Genomic DNA, 19515 nt, shown 5'->3' with positions numbered 1-19515 from the left:
GGTGACCTTCAGCAATGCTGTCTTGAGACAGTGACAGAAAGGCAAAGTAGCCCTAGCTGGTATGGCTCAGTGGATAGAGCGTCGGCCTGCAGACTGAAGGGTCCCGGGTTTGATTCTGGCCAAGGGCACATGCCCGGGTTTCGAGGGGGGCGTGAAAGAGGCAGCCAATCAATGATTCTCTCTCATCATGGATGTTTTTATGTCTCTCCCTCTCCCTTCCTCTCTGAAATCAATAAAGAAATATATTAGAGAGAGAGAGAGAGAAGGAAAGGAAGGAAGGAAGGAAGGAAGGAAGGAAGGAAGGAAGGAAGGAAGGAAGGAAGGGGGGAGGGGAGGGGGGAACAGAGGGGGGAGGGAGAGAAAGGAAAGGAAAAGTAGATTTTCAGCAGGGTATTATCATGAAAATGGCCAGATAGGGAGGGAGGAGGACGCATCCCAGACCCAGTGGACTTTGCAGCTGTCGAGATCCATCCCTAAGCCTTAAACGGTGGTGAATGGATCGCCTGGACCCAGCAACACCAGGTGCCTTTGGGGGGCCGTGCAGTCCGGGCCTGATCCTCCTCTCCCGATTATCCTCACAGGTATGCCATTCTGACCAAAGCCACCTGGCCCTCGTGGAGAGGAGACGAGAAGCAAGGTGTCCTTCACCTGCTGCAGTCCGTCAACATGGACAGCGACCAGTTCCAGCTCGGGAGGAGCAAAGTGTTCATCAAAGCGCCCGAGTCTGTGAGTGCGCGCCGACCCCTCCCACAGCACGGCTGGCTTCCTTTTCTCGTCCTTGGGCTCATGCCTTAACGTAGTCTCCTCCAAGGTTTTCCTCCGCTCCCAGTCTAAGCATGGGTCATTCCCACACCCCTGCTCCCTCATAGCCTTCAGAGCACTCAACTCGTACAGAAACTTACCATCGTGTCACAGTTTCTTTTCTTACTTAGTGTCCCTCTCCCGCCCTAGATGGGCATCCCCTTGAGGCCAGGGCTCCTGCCTGCTCTGTATGCCGTTGTGTCCTCAGGGCCTCACATAGAAAGCAGCTCATGGCAGGTGCCCACGCGTAGTTTATCGCGTCCAACAGTGTCTGAGCTAAAAGGGGCTTCTTTGTCCCACCACGGAGGCTTAGCTAAACCCACCTCCTCACCGGGGTTGACAGCAAACAGGCCCAGGCTTCCTCCTAGAAGGCGGAGCAGGAATTCCCAGACTGCCTCTTGAAGACCAGGAGGGAGCCTGACAGGACGGTGAGGAGACGAATAGGTAGGAGGAGAAATCTCCAAGTCTATAGAAAATCAATATTTGCCTGTAAGGAATTCAAACAATTTTGCAATTCACAAACTTCTTTATCTTTCCTGGTGAGGGTGTGGTCACTGGAGCCCAATGAGTATCCATAAGAGATTCTCAGTTGAGCAGAGCCCTCCGTTCTGCCCGGTGAGCTCTGGGCTGTGGAATGGAGCATTGCTTTTTACATTGGAGAACCTGCTGGAACTAACCAGGTTGGGCATCAACATTTCTCGAGCTTCCTATAACAGTCACAAGACTGCATTTCCGGGGGCTGTGGTGACCTTGGCAAAATTAATCATTCAGTCGAAGGGAAACTTGCCGTGTTGAGAACACGAGGACTCGCAGTGCTGGTAATAATGGGAACACTTGACTTCAGTCAAGTCCTGGTCTGGCGGCGCGTTTTCTTCCCTTTGGAAGAGGGGCCACGGCGGCTGTTCTGCCTGCCCCCGAGGACCAGCCTGACACCCACAAATGATAAGAGCTGTGAGTGAATGGCCTTATGAACCATAAAGGTATTAAATAAATAAATGGCACACATCAATAGAGCCCTTTTATGAAAAGTTTGTGGTAGCATTTTCCACTCTGAGTTATTTGTAGCTTCACAGCGACTTCATTTCCAAATATAAAATGAAAATGTTGTGTCATGCACCATTAGGCAACCCACAGAGCGGTTCCTGTTCTTTCTAAAACGGGACGGGGTGATGGATCAGTACAATGCAGAACCCCACTGTTGGCTCATGCCCGCTTTTACTTTTTCCACTTGTTAAAGTTTCACATATAATTAAAACAGCCTCAATATTTTGCATACTCTTTTTTTTCTGATTCAGTGGAGCTTTGGGGTTTTCGTTCCAAAATCAAGATTTATTTTTGGTTTTCCTTTTCCTTGCCTTCCTCCCAATTGCTTTATTATCACCACCTGACTCTTCTTTTCCCATCTTTTCACGCTCACGCCCGTGCGCACACACACACATATTCCATCACCACCACTCTCCTCCCCACCACTCATCTGCCCAGTTAGCCCTAACATTGCAAATGCTTGTACAAAATATTGGTTTTTAAAAATCCACTTTGTGATTTTTTTTTGCCTTGCCTTGTACAGTGAATGTGCTGAATCGACGAAATAGCCCATTTGTTTTAAGAACCCACATGAGCCATCAGGCACCACAGGGTTTGGTTTTGCTTATTTGTTACATGTGTCTGCGATTGGGGGTTTCTGTTTTTGTTTTCTCTCTCTCTTTTTCTCCAACTTCCCTGACTTCGAACCCACACGGCCTTTGAAAAGAACCTAAAACCCAGCTAATCTTTGAAATAGTCTATTGGAAGTTGGGAATTGGTTGCCTCCCCATCCTTTCTGAGTCACAATGTATTTTCTCTGGCGCCCCCAGAATAGTTCTGGGAAAGAAGAAATCAAGACTTACACAAAAACCCAACACACAAGATAAGAAACACCAACGGATATTCTTACAACAGGCAACCGCAGGCCCGTGTTGTAAACGTTCTGTCCATGCAAAACCATGTCGTCCCTTTTGTTTTTAGAAGATGCTTCTCCGCCTGCTGTACGTGGCCCTGTAGGCTGCGGGTGAAGCGGCCCCGCCCTTGGTAGTTTTCCTTTGAGATGTTGTTGTTGTTGCTGCACAGCTGGGGCTGTGGGGAGGGGAGGCTGAGTGACAGGAGGGGGTAGATGTGGCTCCTGCGTATAGACCCAGATAAACAGAGACAACAAATCAAGCCCAGCTGCCTTCAAACCAAGGAGGCTTGTTTACTTCTGGGACACTTTTGCAATGATCGTGCATCCTCTTTTACTTTGGGTTTTTATTGGTGCATTTTGTTATTTTTCCTAGAGAGTCACATGAGCCACTTCCTAGGTGAATGCAAAAGTTTCCCACCGTTTTATGAGTGGAATAAATGCGGGTTTGTAGAGAAGGACTTCTGTGTCAAAGGGAGGAAGAGCCTGGCAGAGCCGGAGGGCCTTGGGTGCACTTTCCAGCCCGAGCCAGCCTGAGTTCCAGGGTCCTCATCTGTAAAATGGAGATCATAGAAATAGGTGGCTCATGCAGTTGTGGAGGGGTTGAATGAAAAAAAAAAAGAAAAAAAAGGCATATAAAGCATCTAGAGTGATCCCTGACCTACAGCAGGCACGCGTACATCATAGCTCATTGTTATCGTCTTCATTATTCCAGAGCTCCACTGAGTGGGGTGCAACAATCAGTATTCATTGTTAACGTGGCCTGAGTCTCAAGACCTGCCAGTGTCGTTTATGGGCCCTTAAACAAAACAGCCTCGGTTCCTCCTGTGAATCCAGGTCCCAGCCAGCACATCATCCGTCCTGCTCTCATCACCATGGCGACTGTCCTCTGCCCCGGGGCTCCTGGGAGAACTCCCTCCACGTCCATGGAACTGAGTGCAGGGCAGTCCTCCTTCCACAGCAGCACAAGCTCGGCTCCTGGTAAAGCCAGGACGGTCTGTTAAGAGACTGTCTGCAACACGAACCAGCAGCCTCCCAACTCATTCGATCCTCTTTGGATCACGGTGGGGAATAAGTGGAGAAATTCTGAAGCGTTCATTTGACTCTCACAGAGATTATGAGCAGATACCATTATTAAGGTCCCTCTGGATACACTCAGATCCAACTATTTTCCTTTTTTGTTGTTGTTAAAAAATATATATATGTGTAGATAAAAGTTAAACAACATCCCCTACCAGTCATTTCTTTTTTTTCTTTTTTTTTTCTTTTTCTTTTTTTTGTGTTTGTGATTGAAGTTATATTTATTTGAGAGGAAAATGGGAATAGTGGCCTTTGAGCGGGATCTGGATTTGAATTCTGATCCTTCTCCTTGCTAGGCTGGGGACTTTGAACAAGTTAGTCTTGCTGTGTATTAATTTTCTTATCTATGAAGTGGAAACTAATGTTAAACAGAGGACAGGATTGTTCAGGGGCAGTAAATGAAATTACAGATTGAAGTGGGTAGAACAGTGCTTGATACCCGTCATTTCTTCGCCTTTGTGCCTGAGTGTGAGGCGCTGCTTGCCCCGTGTGGCGTGGACTAAACCACGTGTCCCTGAAATAACGAAACGAAAGTGACGCTCAGGTCTTCTGAACTGGCTCCCATTTGTCTTCGTTATGTCCACAGCTATTTCTTCTGGAGGAAATGAGAGAGAGGAAGTATGATGGGTATGCTCGAGTGATACAGAAATCCTGGAGGAAGTTCGCAGCCCGGAAGAAATACGTCCAAATGAGGGAAGAAGGTATTTCCGTCATTTTGTTTCGTGCGTTTGACAAACCTCAAGAATAAGTTTGAGCTTAGATGAAAGTTACAAGTTTATTGTCCTTTGCATGTCATATGTTGTGTGTGAAAAATCTTGCATCCCTTCAGAGTTTCTCTGTGTGAGTATTTCCCTCCTTTTTCCGGGGGCCTGACCCTCCTCCCTTCTCTGCCTTCATGGACTTGCAGCCTCAGACCTCCTGCTGAACAAGAAGGAGAGGAGGAGAAACAGCATCAACAGGAACTTCATCGGGGATTACATCGGGATGGAGGAGCACCCAGAACTCCAGCAGTTCGTGGGCAAGAGGGAGAAGATCGATTTTGCAGACACAGTGACCAAGTACGACAGGAGGTTCAAGGTACACGCTGGCTGCCCGCCCCAGAGTCACCAAGCCGATTCCTTAGTTGTAAAACTAACTCATCATTTTGCTTTTCTTATTACCAAAACAGAACATGCTCGTTGTAGAAACATTTAGAAAATACAGAGAAGCCAAAAGAAAAATAGCTACCTATATCCAGAAACAGTGTTAACATTTTGTGTGTATCCTTTAGAACTTTTTTATATAGACATATTTCTGCATATTTCATTTTATAAAAATGAAATCTACATTACATGCTGGTTTATTTTTCTGGGTAATTTTTTTGTTGTTTTGTTTGTTTGTTTGTTTGTTTAAATATGCCAGGGAGAACTTTCCATATTATAGACATATCAATACTGTATATATTATTTTGTTTAGCTGCATAATATTCCACTCAGCAGATACTACATTTTTAACCAATTTCTCATTAATCTATTCTTTTTTTTTTTACTATCATTAAAAAAAGGTTCAGTGAGCATCCTTGCATGCATATCTTTGTGCATCTATCTGCTGATGCTTTTAGAGAAAATTAATAGGAATGGAATCGTTGGGCCCAAAGGTTCAGAATGTCAGGCAGTATTGCAGTCTCTTACTCATCTTCCCCAGGGAAGGACTAGCAAGGTGTTCTCGGGGCCACTGGAGGGACAGCTGACGTTTTAACCTAGTCCCTTAGGCACTTTTTTTTGCCCAGTAAAATCTTGGCCCTAAAAGTGAAATCTGAAGCCACTGTAGTTCATGATCCATTAAGAGCTTTTTTATTTATTTATTTGGTTTTCGGCCAGGAAAAAAATGAAATAAATAACAGTATTAATAAGAAGAATGATGTTGTTTTGCTGAAACCAAATCATTTCTTACACCCTGAGTGTGGTGCCAGTTATTTCAGCGGCCAACATGAGAATAAGCTTGAGTACGCGTGTCTGTAAGAGGTGTTTGGGTATAAGGTGGTCAGTGGCCCACATATTCCAAAATCTGTTCATATTTGATTTTAAAAATGTTTTTGCGTCTTTAGAGGGGAGGGGGAAGACCATTAATTTGTTGTTCCACTTATTGAAGCATTCATTGATTGCTTCTTGTTTGTGCCCTGGCTGGAGATTAACCATCAACCTTAGCGTATCAGGATGATGCTCTAACCAACTGAGCTACCCAGCCAGGGCCTCATATTCGATTTTTAAAGATTATCACTGAAATGAAAATTTATCCATTTTCTTTTTTATATATTTTTATTGATTTCAGAGTAGAAGGGAGAGAGAGATAGAAACATCAACGATGAGAGAGAATCATTGACTGGCTGCCGCCTGCACGTCCCCTACTGGGGATCGAGCTCACAACCCAGGCATGTGCTCTTGACTGGAATCGAACCCGGGACCCTTCAGTCCACAGGCCGACGCTCTATCCACTGAGGCAAACCGATTAGGGCAAAATTTATCCATTTTCAAAAGTAAAAATGTCATGGACTCAAAAAATACATATGCAGACACTTGAGGGATCCCTGTTTGAGAAATGTTCTGTAGCAGATAACTGGCAGAGTCACCTTATGTGTTGGTTTGCCCACAACTGTCCCTTTATACCTGTTATCCAATACCTTAGGTGGATCCAGATGAGTTTGCCATTTTTGAGAGTCAGAGAGAGTCAGATACCATTATTGTCATATATGTCAGCCTAATAATTATTAATAGTGTTGCCATTCACTACCCAAGGCAGCTCCCCCTCATGGGGTAGCAGGTGCCCACGCTCTGGACAGCTGTCCCTCTGGCGTGCCTACCCCCTTCTGAAAGCGCCTCTCCTTCCAGGGCATAAAGCGCGACTTGATTCTTACTCCGAAGTGCTTGTACCTAATTGGCCGAGAAAAGGTCAAACAGGGCCCAGACAAAGGGCAAGTGAAGGAAGTGCTGAAGCGGAGAATCGAGATGGAGAGGATCTTGTCCGTGTCCCTCAGGTGAGTGGCGAGGGGTGCCCCGTGCCTCCTCATTTGCCATTGCTGTTCCAAATACGGCCGATGTAAGGCCTGCCAGGTCCCCCGGTGTCGCCATCGTGATGAAGAGAACAGTCTCCTTGTCTTCCCTCAGCAGGCCTGGCCTTCCTTGGTCCCAGGGATCCTGACGTGACAGTATGCATCCCCAGGAAAAAGTCGCGCACTGTTAGCTCCTCTCATCAGGAGACACTCAGGTCCTTTGTTCCCATCAAACCTGAGAAATAAACCTCGTATGTGAAGTGGTATAATTGCTCTTACTGAAGTGGGGCCACGGGCCCAGAGCCCGTCCCCAAGCCCACCTCACCCACGTGGAACACCAGCAGGGCCCAGGCAGAGGTGGCCATCAGCATTGGTGCATAGCTTGCTGTGCCCTCTGATTGGCCAGGAAGGGAAGCTTCTTTGGGCTCCTTGAGGCCCTTCCTGCCTGTTCTTGCAAGGGAGGGATGCAGACTGGCCGCCAGGAGCTGTAGCCTGGGGTCATTGCTAGTCACGCTGCTCACCTCCAAGTTCACAGGCAGGGCCCTGGCTCCTCCTGTCAGCACTCTGCCTTTGTTTGGCAGAGGGAGACTTCCCAAATCCCATGCTAAGAACTCCCTGACCAAGCTCCCGCTGGCAAGAGGAGGCCCTCCGCGTCCACAGAGGCTAAGAAAAGAGGAAGAAGGGCCCCTTGGAGCCCAGTAGCTTCCTCCTGGAGTCGCATCCGGGAGCCCTTCTGAGGATCCCGGTGCCTCTGCCAGGGCGACCTTTGGGGGCTGCCATTGCCTCAAAAGCAATGATGTTCCAGTTGCTTGCGAATATGTCTTTCTGGAATTGGCACATCTCTGGACTCTTATTCCACACAGAACAAAACTGCTGCTCTCGGGAGACAGCAGGGGTTTGCGTGCTCAGGCGTCTGACCGGCCAGGCTGGAGGTCTTGGCTCCAGGGAGATAATCCAAAGCAGATTGCAAGCCGTGTCCATTCTTGCCTGTGTCCCTGTGGTTCCTGATTCTAGCTGCTCCCAATGTTCCCGATAAAGGACCGGGTGGTGCTGTGAGGTTAAGCGGGTAAAGCATTTCGACTCAGGATGTGGTGAACCTTCTAAGCAGAGGAGCCCCTCAGCAGCCTTTGGGAAGCCCCACCTCAGATGGGTCTCGGTGCCATGAATCTCAAGGAAGAGCTGCAGCCGCTGAATGGCTTTCAGGTCTTCCTGAGCCTTGGGCTCCTTGGCTGGGTCACAACCTGAGCCACACTCTTCCTGGCTCGCTGGGCCCTGAGGCTGAGCTGCCCTTGGTGTTCGAAGGAACCCAACGGAAGCTTCTCCCTTTTCTGGCGTGGGGACCAGCCATCCCGGAGCGAAGCAGGGTTAGCTGCAGCGAGGCCGGCTCCGGAGCATGTGCTCGTTAGGCTGAGAGTGATTGCTGTTCTTCCCATTATTATCACCCAGCTCTGTCTTCAGAGCATTCGAGGGGGACTTGACCGTAAGTAAATAATCAGGCCTACATTTGTATCACACGCTTTGACACCATCTTGGATCAATTCCTTGAGGCTTATCAAGGTGTCGGATATTCACACTCAAATGTTTTCCTTCTGTCTTTTGTTGTCTTTCTGACAGCATCTGGGAATACAGTGTCTCCTGGTAACACCAGCTTCTTTTTCTGCTTCCTCTTTAGCAGTCATGGTCTGGACACGTGCTTCCTTGTGGCCTTCCCTTGCTAGAAGCAGTAATAAAATGAGGTATTTAGCCTGAAAGTTGTCCTGACACGATAGGGAAAGGAAAGAGCTTGAGTCATTTTAGCTTGTGATTTCTGCAGCTGTCGTCACTGAACCTCACATTCACCAAGATTAATATTGTCCCCTTGTTTCCTTCATTCAGTGGGCTAACCAGCCACCTAAACCAAGTTAGGAGTACAATGAACAGATGGGGGATGGTGTGTATAGAATCAAACCCAGAGTAGAAATTGATTGTGGTTACCATACCACCAAACCTGTGTGTATAGTGTGTTCAAAATATTTCAATATAGAGAAAAATTTTAACAGTTGTCTTGCACTTCAGAAAAAAAACATGTTATAACGTGTATGTGTGTTTTGAAGACTTTATGAGGCTGACTGCGTGACTACTCGCTGGAAGGACCACCTAATGACTTCTAGTTAAGACCATCAAAGTGTCCCACACATTTGGTCTTTCAGCCCCTCTCTGTCTGTTATAACATAATCACTGTCAAAGCAAAACGGGCCCTCAGCTCCCTGTTCAAACAAACCACCATTCAGAAACAATTATGAGACCGTTTGGGAAATGTGAACGTGACTAAATATTTGAGAGGAAGGATTTATTGTTCGTTTCTTTAGGCGTGATAATGGTATTGTGATTATTTTTATTTAAAGAAGCTTTGTCTTTTAGAGACTCACGCTGAAATATTTAAGGATAAAGTAATATGATGTTTACACTTTGCTCCAGAATAGCCTGGCTTGTGTGTGGAGTGGGAGTGCAGATATGACTGTGGATTGGTAATTGTTTACACTTGACATGCGGAGGTTCATTCTACTCTATATATTTAAAATTTTCCATAGTCAAAAGTTTTTTCCTAATCCTCCAGTAGACATCATATTTTAGAAGTCTTTTCTTTACCCTTTATGAATATGCTGAAATATACCTGGTTGAATTAGAATTGGAATTTTTTTTATATATAAATTTTTATTGATTTCAGAAAGGAAGGAAGAGTGAGATAGAAATATCCATGATGAGAAAGAATCATGGATCGGCTGCCTCCTGCAAGTCCCCCCGCTGGGGATCGAGCCCACAACCCGGGCATGTGCCCTTGACCGAAATTGAACCCAGGACCTTTCAGTTCACAGGCCGACGCTCTATCCACTGAGCCAAACCAGCTAGGGCTAATTGAAATTTTTTAACTTAACAAGAAAAATAGGATCGGCCCAGTAGCTAGGAGAGACGAAGACTACAGCTGTCCAAGGGACTCTAGGGTAATGTGAACAGGAAAATCCTCATCTAAGAGACGTTAGACGGGACCACTGATGCTGGCTTCCGCCTTCCCTGGAGACCTGGGGAGAGTGTGGGGAGGTGGCACGTCAACATTTAGTTGAGACGTCAGATTTTCGAGGCCCGGAGTCTGCTGACAGGCCAAGCATCAGTTTTGGAAGAACCCTTCCAGAGCTGCTTCCTGTCCAACTCCTATTTGAAAAGCTCAATTTGCTGAAAGGGTGGCCACAAGGTGTCATAGCCTGTGCTCTTTGCTTTCCTGTTTTTAGGCAATGAAATTGGTACCATAAAGTCTCATATTTGGGGACTGTCTGATGAAGCTTCTAGTGGCCCTTCTCATTCCCATAGCTCATCATGCCTAAGACCAAAGTGCTACGTGGCTGCCTGTCTTTGTATGTGACGGGCAAAGCCACCTGTAAGAGGGGCTTTAGACAGAGGCGCCAGCTTCTTTGGTCACAACGTTCTTGCCCAGGCGTTTCGTCGCCCAATTGCCCTAAGCCTCTGGTGATCAGAGCAGCCGCTTCCCCACCTGCTCAGCCGACCTGAGGACGTACTGAAATCTTGTTGTGACTCGTCATGGCCTTTGAGCTTTGGGAACCTAGAAGTCATCGGCTTTTGGAACTGACCACCTACCTTGGGTTCAGCCCTGGATTCGAAGTTGAATGAGACATAGTCACCACCTCAGGGAGCCCCTCCCACTCCGGAAGGGGGAGCAGACACCTGAGTAAACATGTGCCCCAGGTTAGAAGTGTTCGGAGAGGGATGCACAGGGCAGGCCTGGTGTTCAAAGACGGGAAGGAGCCTTTGCACCTGCAGCCAGGTGGCCGGTGGCGTTCTCCTGGGAGGTCTGATGAGGCCTCATACAGCCTGTCCCTGCACTTTCCCAGAGAAACTCAGATTCCCAGCCTGGTGCCACTGGTTTCCCTGAGGGCGGAGCTCGGGAGAAGGTCTGTTTCCTTCTGGATTTACCTCGGGACTTTCCAGGTTGCTGAAAGGAGCGTTTATTTCATAATCAGGAACAATTTTTTTTCCCAATTTTTTTATTAAGGTATTATATGTGTACATATCTTACCATAGGAACAATTTTTATAAAGGCAGGGCCATCTCAGCAAATTGCCTTTTCGGCTTTAAGGGGGGGAAATGCCTTTAAGACTTTACTCAGTGTTTTGTAACTAACATTTTTTGAAGAAGATACTGGTTCAGGGAGTAAAACAAGATTTTCTAGTGTTGTCAGCAATACCACAATAAGCCACAAAGATGAGGGGATAAAAACAAGCAGGAAGCCAAAGCAGGGACCAGACCGGGGCGGGAGCGTTCAGACGGGCTGCAGACATCTGCAAGGAATTGCAGCTTGAGAACATTAATAAGACAAGGGCGAAATCCAAAGATAAGTCTGATTTTCTTTTAAAGAATAAATAAATGTAAAAGCTTTGTTTCCAGATCTAGGAGCATGGGCTGAGGAGAAAGGAGTGGGCTGAAACTCTGGCCTAGACAAGGATGGATTCATCGACTCCCAAGCCGGGGTCATGAAAGGGAGGGGTTTTGAATTTGGTGGTTGAAGTCAAAGTGTCCAAACCATCTCTTCTTGTTTCCAGACTCATGCTGATAATTGACCTTGAAGTTTTGGCCTGCTTGCTTTTTTTTTTCTTTATGGTAATAAATCTAAGCACATTAAACTCCTCAGGATTACTTATGTTGGGCTCATTTAGCCCCGCTGAATAATCAATCCCGCCTACAGTACAGCCAGACAAACAGACACGTCTGGACATGTCAAAGAATGCTTTGAGTCCAGTCACCTCAACAGGAGTGTCATACCTCACCCCACACGCCAGAAAGTGGTGCTTCCTGTTTTCACTCTTTCCCCATTGGGTGCACTCCCTTCCTAACGCAGCAGTCTCTCACTCTTGTGCTAGGATGCTCGGACTTCATTTCATTAATTCCAAGGGACTTGGAGAGCTGTTTTGAGCAGCTTTTATCTAAGTGTCCTTTGGAGTTTTGAATTAAGACAATTCCAGAATTTTTCTAAAAATAGGAAGATGGCCCTAACTGGTTTGGCTCAGTGGATAGAGCGTCGGCCTGCGGACTGAAAGGTCCCAGGTTCGATTCCGGTCAAGGGCATGTACCTTGGTTGCGGGCACATCCCCAGTAGGAGGTGTGCAGGAGGCAGCTGATCGATGTTTCTCTCTCATCGATGTTTCTAGCTCTCTATCCCTCTCCCTTCCTCTCTATAAAATATCTATAAAATATATTTAAAAAAATAAAAATAGGAAGATGATAGTAGCTTTGTGGCCTCAACCCTCTGAGGTATATTATTCTCAAACTTTAAGAAAAGTTTCTAATTCCTAGTTTGGGAACAAGAAGGTAGAGTGGAGATTGTCCGCTGTCCTGTAATATCCATTCTCTCCTCTACCTATAAATGGCTGGCAGCCTACCCAAGGACTACATTTCCCAGGCTCCCTTGCAGCTAGGTGTAGCCATGTGACAGTACTGGCCAGGGTGGTGTGAGGAGAAGTGACTTATACCACTGCTTAGTCATGTCTGTAAAGGGAAGGAGTGGAAAGATGCCTGGCTCCCTGGCACTGTAGAACTGTCATGTTGGCCCTAGTGTTGATTTTACACATGTTGTTGAGTGACAGATGGAAAAGCTGTACCTGTTGTTGAAACCACTGGTTGTCAGGGTCCTCATCACAACAGAAAAACCTCTTTCCCAACTCTCACAAGAGTGTGAGGAAGTCTGGCTGTGATGTGGGGGATGTTTGAAAACAAACTCCTGAGGAAATGATGATGACCAGGTGGCCATTTAATGTCCAAAAATGCCTGTAAGTATTCTGACTTCACATCCAGGGATAACTCCTTGGGGTACTTGTCTTCAATGAACAGGCTGTGAGGGGCCAGCTCCTTCCCCAGGTGATGGTATCTTGCTGCTCGTGTGCCCCACCCCCCTGTGGTTGGTTTACGCTGCCATTCTGTGCCTTTGGATTCCAGCTGTGTTGTGGTCCTGCCCTGGACCTCTTCTCCTGTGGATTACCAAGCTCCTTCTTGTAGGGAGGCTGGGGCTGAGGTGTCCGGGAGAGAGGCTATGGCTACAGCCTCTGGCCTGATCGGTTCGGGTCCTGAACTTCCCGCCTCAGTCCAGAAAGAGAACGTTCCTGACAAGCCTGGGATAGCCCGACCAGGCTCTCTCTGCCCAAGGAAGACCCCTGGTCCCACGGACTGCCCACCCTGACCTGGTATTCATGGGACCGAACAGAGAGACCTCATGAGTTGCAGTTTAAATGGATCAGATTCTACATGGAAGAAGGATCCCTCATCTCAAAGATTCTCCACACTCCAGTCCTCCTTACTGGCCCTGCCCTCTGGCTTTGTCACAGACCACAATCCCACTGTACAGTGGTACCAGGGGCCCTGAGAGCAGGGCACAGCTCCTGAGTGACACCCCTTGGCTCTGCTTCCTACAAAGCCATGTCATTGGCATTTCTTGCATGTGAAGGGTTTAAAATATGTGTGTGGTCAATTCATCAAGAGGGTTCACTTACTTTGCTTTTAATGCCTAGAAAAACGTTTACCATGGCCAATAAAATGTCAAGTAAGAGGGTTAACTTAGCTAGTTGACAGTGGTGCTTGGAGGTCATTGTAAACCTGTACATTATGAAGCCTTTGGGGTGGTACCCTCCTTCAACTGGGCTGGACACCTAACAGCAGGGGGGAAACCCTCGATGGTATGTGCGTTGTAATTTCCACAAAGTCTAGCTGGGCTGGGAGATGGCACTATGTATAAGTGATTCCCCGCTGCCGCTAGGTATTTTCCCCAGGACTGGGTTTCCCTCAGACTCTTCTTTCCATCCCCACTCCAGGCATGTTTGCCCCCAGCCGTACCCTTTCCAAACGTGCATTTCCTGCAAAGATGTGCTTTCCCTGAGCCACGAAATGCACCAGGTGGCACACGATGCTCATGCTTGCTGCTGTCGCACACCTGGCTGGTATGTCTGCCCTGCGGGTGTGCGCACCTTCAGCAGCACCTGGCACGCGATATTAGCTGAGCACCGAGGACCCAAAGGCTCCTAATAATGAGTGCATTCGAAGCCCAGGATGTCGGCTACCTTTTTGATAACTGAGCTTACAATTCTTCAAATTAGGATTTATTACAATAGCTGCAACCATGTCCTCAGTTCTACTAACTTGGGACTTCTGTGGAACGGTTCATTTTCAGCCCATTCTACTCAGTCGCATTCTGGATTTACATGATCTTAAGAACATAGAAATGGAGTTTGAAAATGGATTTTTTAAAAAGACTAAATGGATTTTTTTTTTAAGACTAAATCGTTCTTAAAATTCTGCTTTTAGCCGTGACGTGGGAGAAGTGCTTCTGTGGATGCTGTGGGTGGGCTGTAAACTTCCTCCCGAAGCAGCTTTCAGTGACTCCATTATGTAATTTCTTGTTGTGTTTTCTTGTAAAGATTATCCCTTACAGGAAGACAGGCTAGAAACCTAGTGCTGTCTTACGGAACTAAAAATTGAGTGAGAAAAGGATGGGTAAACAAAAGTGCAACTTTTCTTTTCTTTCTAATCTCTGCAGTACCATGCAAGATGACATTTTTATTCTTCACGAGCAAGAGTATGACAGTTTGCTTGAATCCGTCTTCAAAACTGAATTCTTAAGCCTCTTAGCAAAGCGTTATGAGGAAAAAACCCAGAAACAACTACCTCTGAAATTTAGCAACACGTAAGTTGGGACCTGGGGCCCTGAGCTCACTGCCCAGGTCCAGGCTGAAGGGGGGGGAGGGCTGTGGGGAGGGCCTAGGGCCTGCCCGCTCTGGTGGCTTCCGCCCTGGCTGCCTTAGCTTCTTCCCCTGCCTCCACCCCCACCCCCACCCCCACCCCCAACTCCCCGGAATCACAGGGCTGCAGATCACAGTCCGAGGGCTGTCATGGACTTTGAAAAGGTCACTTTTGTATTTCTGTGAAATAATGACTTCACCAAAGGGTGTATCTTGTCATTTGGACAAAAATCTGCAGGAAAAAGCAGATTTTTTTTTTTATATTATCAATAAAAGAATACTTTCATTTAGCAGAGCAGCCAGAGCAGAGTAAGACTGGAAGAAAGAGAAAGTGAACAGAGTGGGAGCTTAAGTTCCCAAAATCAATGCGTAATGCCTATGGGGGGCCCCTGGGGACTAGTGGGCTGCAGATGGCCCGAGCCTTGGGTCTTGGCTCACCTGCCTTTGCTTTAACAACATGGTCTCGTGGACCAGATCCTGGAATACTGTCAAGCTTCTAATCCTAATTTGTCAGGTGAGAGTGATTTTTTTTTCCTTAGATTTCCATCTATCACATGGAGATCTCTCTTACTACCCACAAGAATTCCAAAGTAAAGCCTTAATTCCATGATGAGGGAAACTTACCATGATTGATGCTGCTGTGGTTGCATTGAAATAGATACTGGTAATTGTATGGATTCTTTGCAGCTTTTCCAAGGAGCCATTTGGCTATTCGGACCAGGGGCAGTTATTTTTCTGGGAATTTGCAATAAGGGAATAACAAGAAAGGGAGACTATGAAGAGCCAAGCCACTCAATAGAATAATAGGCAGCTACTTAAAATTATGATTTTTTTGGTCCAACAACATGAAAAATAGGGTTTTTAAAAAGCAGAATATGGAATGGAATTGTGTAAGCGTATAGGCAATATGAAAAATAAAAACTGGCTGGGGGTTTTGGAGTTGTGAGGGAACCTCCCTGCTATTTGGATTTTGGTTGCTGAGCGCTGTCTTTTTCTCTGCCTGGGGTGGGGTAAGGGTGAAGGACTAGAACTTAGGGAAATAATAACCGCATTCTGTGCTCAGGAAGACATGGGCTAACGTGTGTCTGGCCGCTCCCCGTCCTCCACCACCAGACCAGGGAAATCAGAGAGAGGCACGAGGACGCACCACGGCAGGTGTGGCCTGGAAGTTGTCCCCTTCCTCCTGTCCCCCGGGCAGTCCCACCTGAGTCCACCGCAGAGTGACATTGGCGCCTCCCTCACCACCTGGTTCTCACCGGTGCTGGGCCCCAAATGCTCTGCCTCTGGTCGCTGGGCTCACTCTTGTGCCAAACCGTGGTTGTCAGACGCATCCCCCAGGCCCAGCGCTGGTTTACAAATCCTGGTCCTGCCTTGTTTGACAGCAGGTTCGCCCAGCAGTCGAACTCCATGCGGGGGTGGGTGAGCTGCATTCTCTCTCTGCTTCATTCTGGCTTAACTCCAACCAACATGCTTGTCGCAGGCTTGAACTCAAGTTGAAAAAAGAGAACTGGGGCCCCTGGAGTGCCGGGGGCTCCCGGCAGGTGCAGTTCCACCAAGGCTTCGGGGACCTGGCCATCCTCAAGCCCAGCAACAAAGTGCTGCAGGTCAGCATCGGACCCGGGCTGCCCAAGAACTCCCGTAAGTGTCTGCGGGCCCCGGGGACCTGGGGCTGGGCTCCCGCTCCCCCGCCCGGCCCGCCCCTCCTCTGCCCCGCACCGTCTTTCTTCTCACCCAGGGCTCACGATGGGTGCGCAGATCTGCGGGGCAGTGACCCAGCACCTCTCCTGCCTCCTGTGCCTGGTTTTCTTCTGACTCAAACATCTCAGACTAAACCAACATCAAGGCAAATGCAGTTCGACCTTTCTGAATGGTCCAGTAGTTGTGTCTGGTATTCCTGGCACCACAATACTGTGTTTAAAACCAGTCAGTTTGTTGGCTTAAAATTTCCCAGCCCTTTCTAGTCGGATCGTGTCAACAATGCAAAATGTATCCTTTCTGTCAATTTTAAAGAAATTGGCCACATTCACCACTCCCCACGGGGACTCGCTGTCCCTGTGCGTCACATCTCGCACCTCCCACCTTCATTTAGAGCTCGGCATTAGGCGACACGCATGCGCCAACACACCCCGGTCTCACCCCTTCACTGGCCTTTGAGTCCTTTTCTATTTATAAGTGATATTTATAACATTATATTTATAATACGCAGCATAGCGTAATCATATATGCTACATATTTGTAGACAGAGGTATCTCTATAAAATTTAGTCCATGTATATATATGGTCAATGAAGAGTATGCCAGATATAAGATAGGCCTTTATGAAATCCATCTAACACACAGGCTCTGGCATACACTATGACTCACTAATGCAGGACAGATCAATATAGATAAACAGCCAATCAGAAGTTGTTGGTGAATGTCTGTGGATTACTCCGTACTTACAGAAAAAAGGACCACATATTTAGGGGGGATTATTGAAGACACTTTAAAAAAAAAAAATCTTCATTGTTGAAAGTATTACATAGGTCCTCCTTTTCCCCCCATAAACCTCTGTCCTTCCCACCCCACCCCACCCCATGAAGATCCTTTTGAGTAAAAGGATACTTTACAGAGAGGTGGGCAGGTTGGGGACCCGGGACAAAGAACTGAGGACATTAGCATCACCCGGAGCCTGTGGGACAGAGGAGGAAAGAGCTGGGCTGAAGGCTGCAGGCAGGAAGCCACAGAATAGACACCCCAACTTCCCTCTTCCCTGGCACTGCAGCTTCCTGCCAGTGCCTCCCTGCCCAACCCAACTGGAAGCAGAGGCCTGGCACCCAGGTGAAGGGTCCACTGGGCTCAGGTGCCAGGCACGGGGCATGGCAAAGGAGGGCTGCCGATGCCCGCAGGATGTGTCGCAGTGTTCCGGAGGCTCAGCGTGGAACATTGTCTAAAAGGGCGACTTTGCCCAGGACCCCAGGATCACTCCTTTGTGCTGCTCGCGCCTCGTCGCTGCCTGCCTCCTCCCTGCAGGGACTTCCCTCCGCACCCTCTCCAGCTGCCCGCCTCGAGACCCTCTTTATCGGTTTCCTCTCTGGCACACGTGTCCCAGCCGGCCACCCGGGGCCCTGCCGTCCCAGCCCTGATTCTGGCCGGCAGCGATGTTCCGTTAGCACCAGCTCCTTTCAGACTCTTCAGGCTCTGTCCAGGGTCCAAGTCTGCTCCCACCCTCCAGGGCCTCTGTTTCCCTGGAAGACTGGAACACAAACTCTTGCATGAAAGGCTCAACATAAGCAGATGTGCAGTTAGTGCCGAAATGTGCTTCACGCCCGTGACCTTGCCGTGTAGCACTTGCGTGTTCAGCTCCTGGGCTATATTCAGGACATGAGTGCAAACATTAAAATGTGCCTCCTGTCTCTTGAAAAGTCTACACAAATTGAAACACCTTTGTAAGATTACTAATATTCTTTGTACAGTTATGGTCTCTAGCTAGCATTTCAAAACCGTTCCTCCATCCACATATCCTCCAGCCCCGCCCAGCCAGCAGCTACCAGGACAGTATTTCCCCCCAATATCTCTTCTCCACTGCGGCCAGCCTCCTGCAGATCCGACCGAGATCTGCATTCCAGGGTCGCTCAAGTTTCGCACCAGCAAGAAGCCACCAGGAGCCATAAAACCAATGAGTTGTACTGATTGTGACGTCGTCTTGCTTGTTTATTTCAGGTCCCACCAGGAGGAACATGACCCAAAGCAGAGGTTATTCCAGTCAGACTCACAATGCCAACTACCCAATGAGAGCTGCCCCTCCCCCGCCAGGTAAGCCAAGCAAGTGCCATGGACTGGGACCATTACCCGGAACCCATAACTTGCAAAACGTAGTTGGGAAGAAACCCATGAGCAGATAAATGCACATAGTTAGACAGCCCTGAGCCATTTCAGTGCCAGGCGTACTCCCAACACAGCGGCGCTACTTGTGACCCTGAAATGCAGGGAAGTGTGAGCTGCTCAGCCTGAGCTGTGCCGAGTGAACGGCCTGGACGGCGTTGCCCGGCGCTGGTCACTCCCTTCGGAGAGGCTCCCTCCTTCCGTAAGAGAGAAGGGGTTCCTGTCCCTGGCAGCCAGGATGCTGTCAGCCTCTAAGGTGCAGGATGCTGCCTTTATAGAAACAGGGTTTTGCCAGGTATAACCTCACCATCGTCACCCACGACAATATTTTGCAACAAGTTTACAGCTTAATGACAAGTTGAAAATGTTTATTCTTCGTCAGATAGGCTCTAGGAGGATGGCTCCCAAAAATAAAGTAATATCTGAGATACAAAATTGATAGGGAAAAAAATTTTTTAATACAAAGAAAATGTTTAGACCTTATGTTTCATATTTCTCATTTTTATGGTAAAAGTATAATATGCAGGTCAATGAAATCCAGACCGAAATACATGTAAGACTTTTTGCCCTTCGTAATCTGTTTTGTGTTTGAAGAGCACTCTCAAAATTGACAAAAATGTCTTTCCCTCACTCACAAAATTCAGTTAATAAAAAAACTGCCCCGAGAATGTTTGATGTGAATAAGTTTGGGGTTCTAGGCCTGAACGGGTCATCTATTGGCCCAGTGTCTGAGATGAGCAGTAAAAAGCATTTATTTTGTTTCCTGTGCGAAAAATATGGACACTGTGCCTGTCCGTGAGAAACTGATTCTCGTCTCTTGGAGTCCCGTCCTGCCTGGCCCAGCTGTCTCTCCTCCCCTCTGCCTTGATCCTTGAAGAAAATCCGAGCACAAAGCAATCTAAGAGGACCAGTGTGGTGTTGTGTTACTAAATGGGCCCGCCAGACCACCTGGAAACTAGGGCTGGCCTCAGCTAGGTTGGCCCAAGTCACCTCAGGCCAAGGATCTGACCTTGAGCATGGCACCCTACCTCTCTC

General features: G+C 47.8%; 1 protein-coding gene across 1 annotated transcript in view; it reads left to right on the top strand.

Moving 5' to 3' along the window:
• Nucleotides 1–19515, top strand: part of MYO1E (myosin IE) — a 191482-nt gene that overhangs the window by 151877 nt on the left and 20090 nt on the right. Inside the window, exons 19-25 of the mRNA XM_079769346.1 lie at nt 582–726; nt 4401–4515; nt 4722–4891; nt 6682–6827; nt 14416–14562; nt 16098–16255; nt 18319–18411. Of these exons, the coding sequence (XP_079625472.1) occupies nt 582–726; nt 4401–4515; nt 4722–4891; nt 6682–6827; nt 14416–14562; nt 16098–16255; nt 18319–18411 (974 nt within the window). The remainder of the gene's footprint in view (nt 1–581; nt 727–4400; nt 4516–4721; nt 4892–6681; nt 6828–14415; nt 14563–16097; nt 16256–18318; nt 18412–19515) is intronic.

This window comes from Cnephaeus nilssonii (assembly GCF_951640355.1).
Source record: "Cnephaeus nilssonii genome assembly, chromosome: 4".
In the NCBI taxonomy this organism is placed as follows: Eukaryota; Metazoa; Chordata; class Mammalia; order Chiroptera; family Vespertilionidae; genus Cnephaeus; species Cnephaeus nilssonii.
This window is presented reverse-complemented; position numbering and strand designations above follow the sequence as displayed.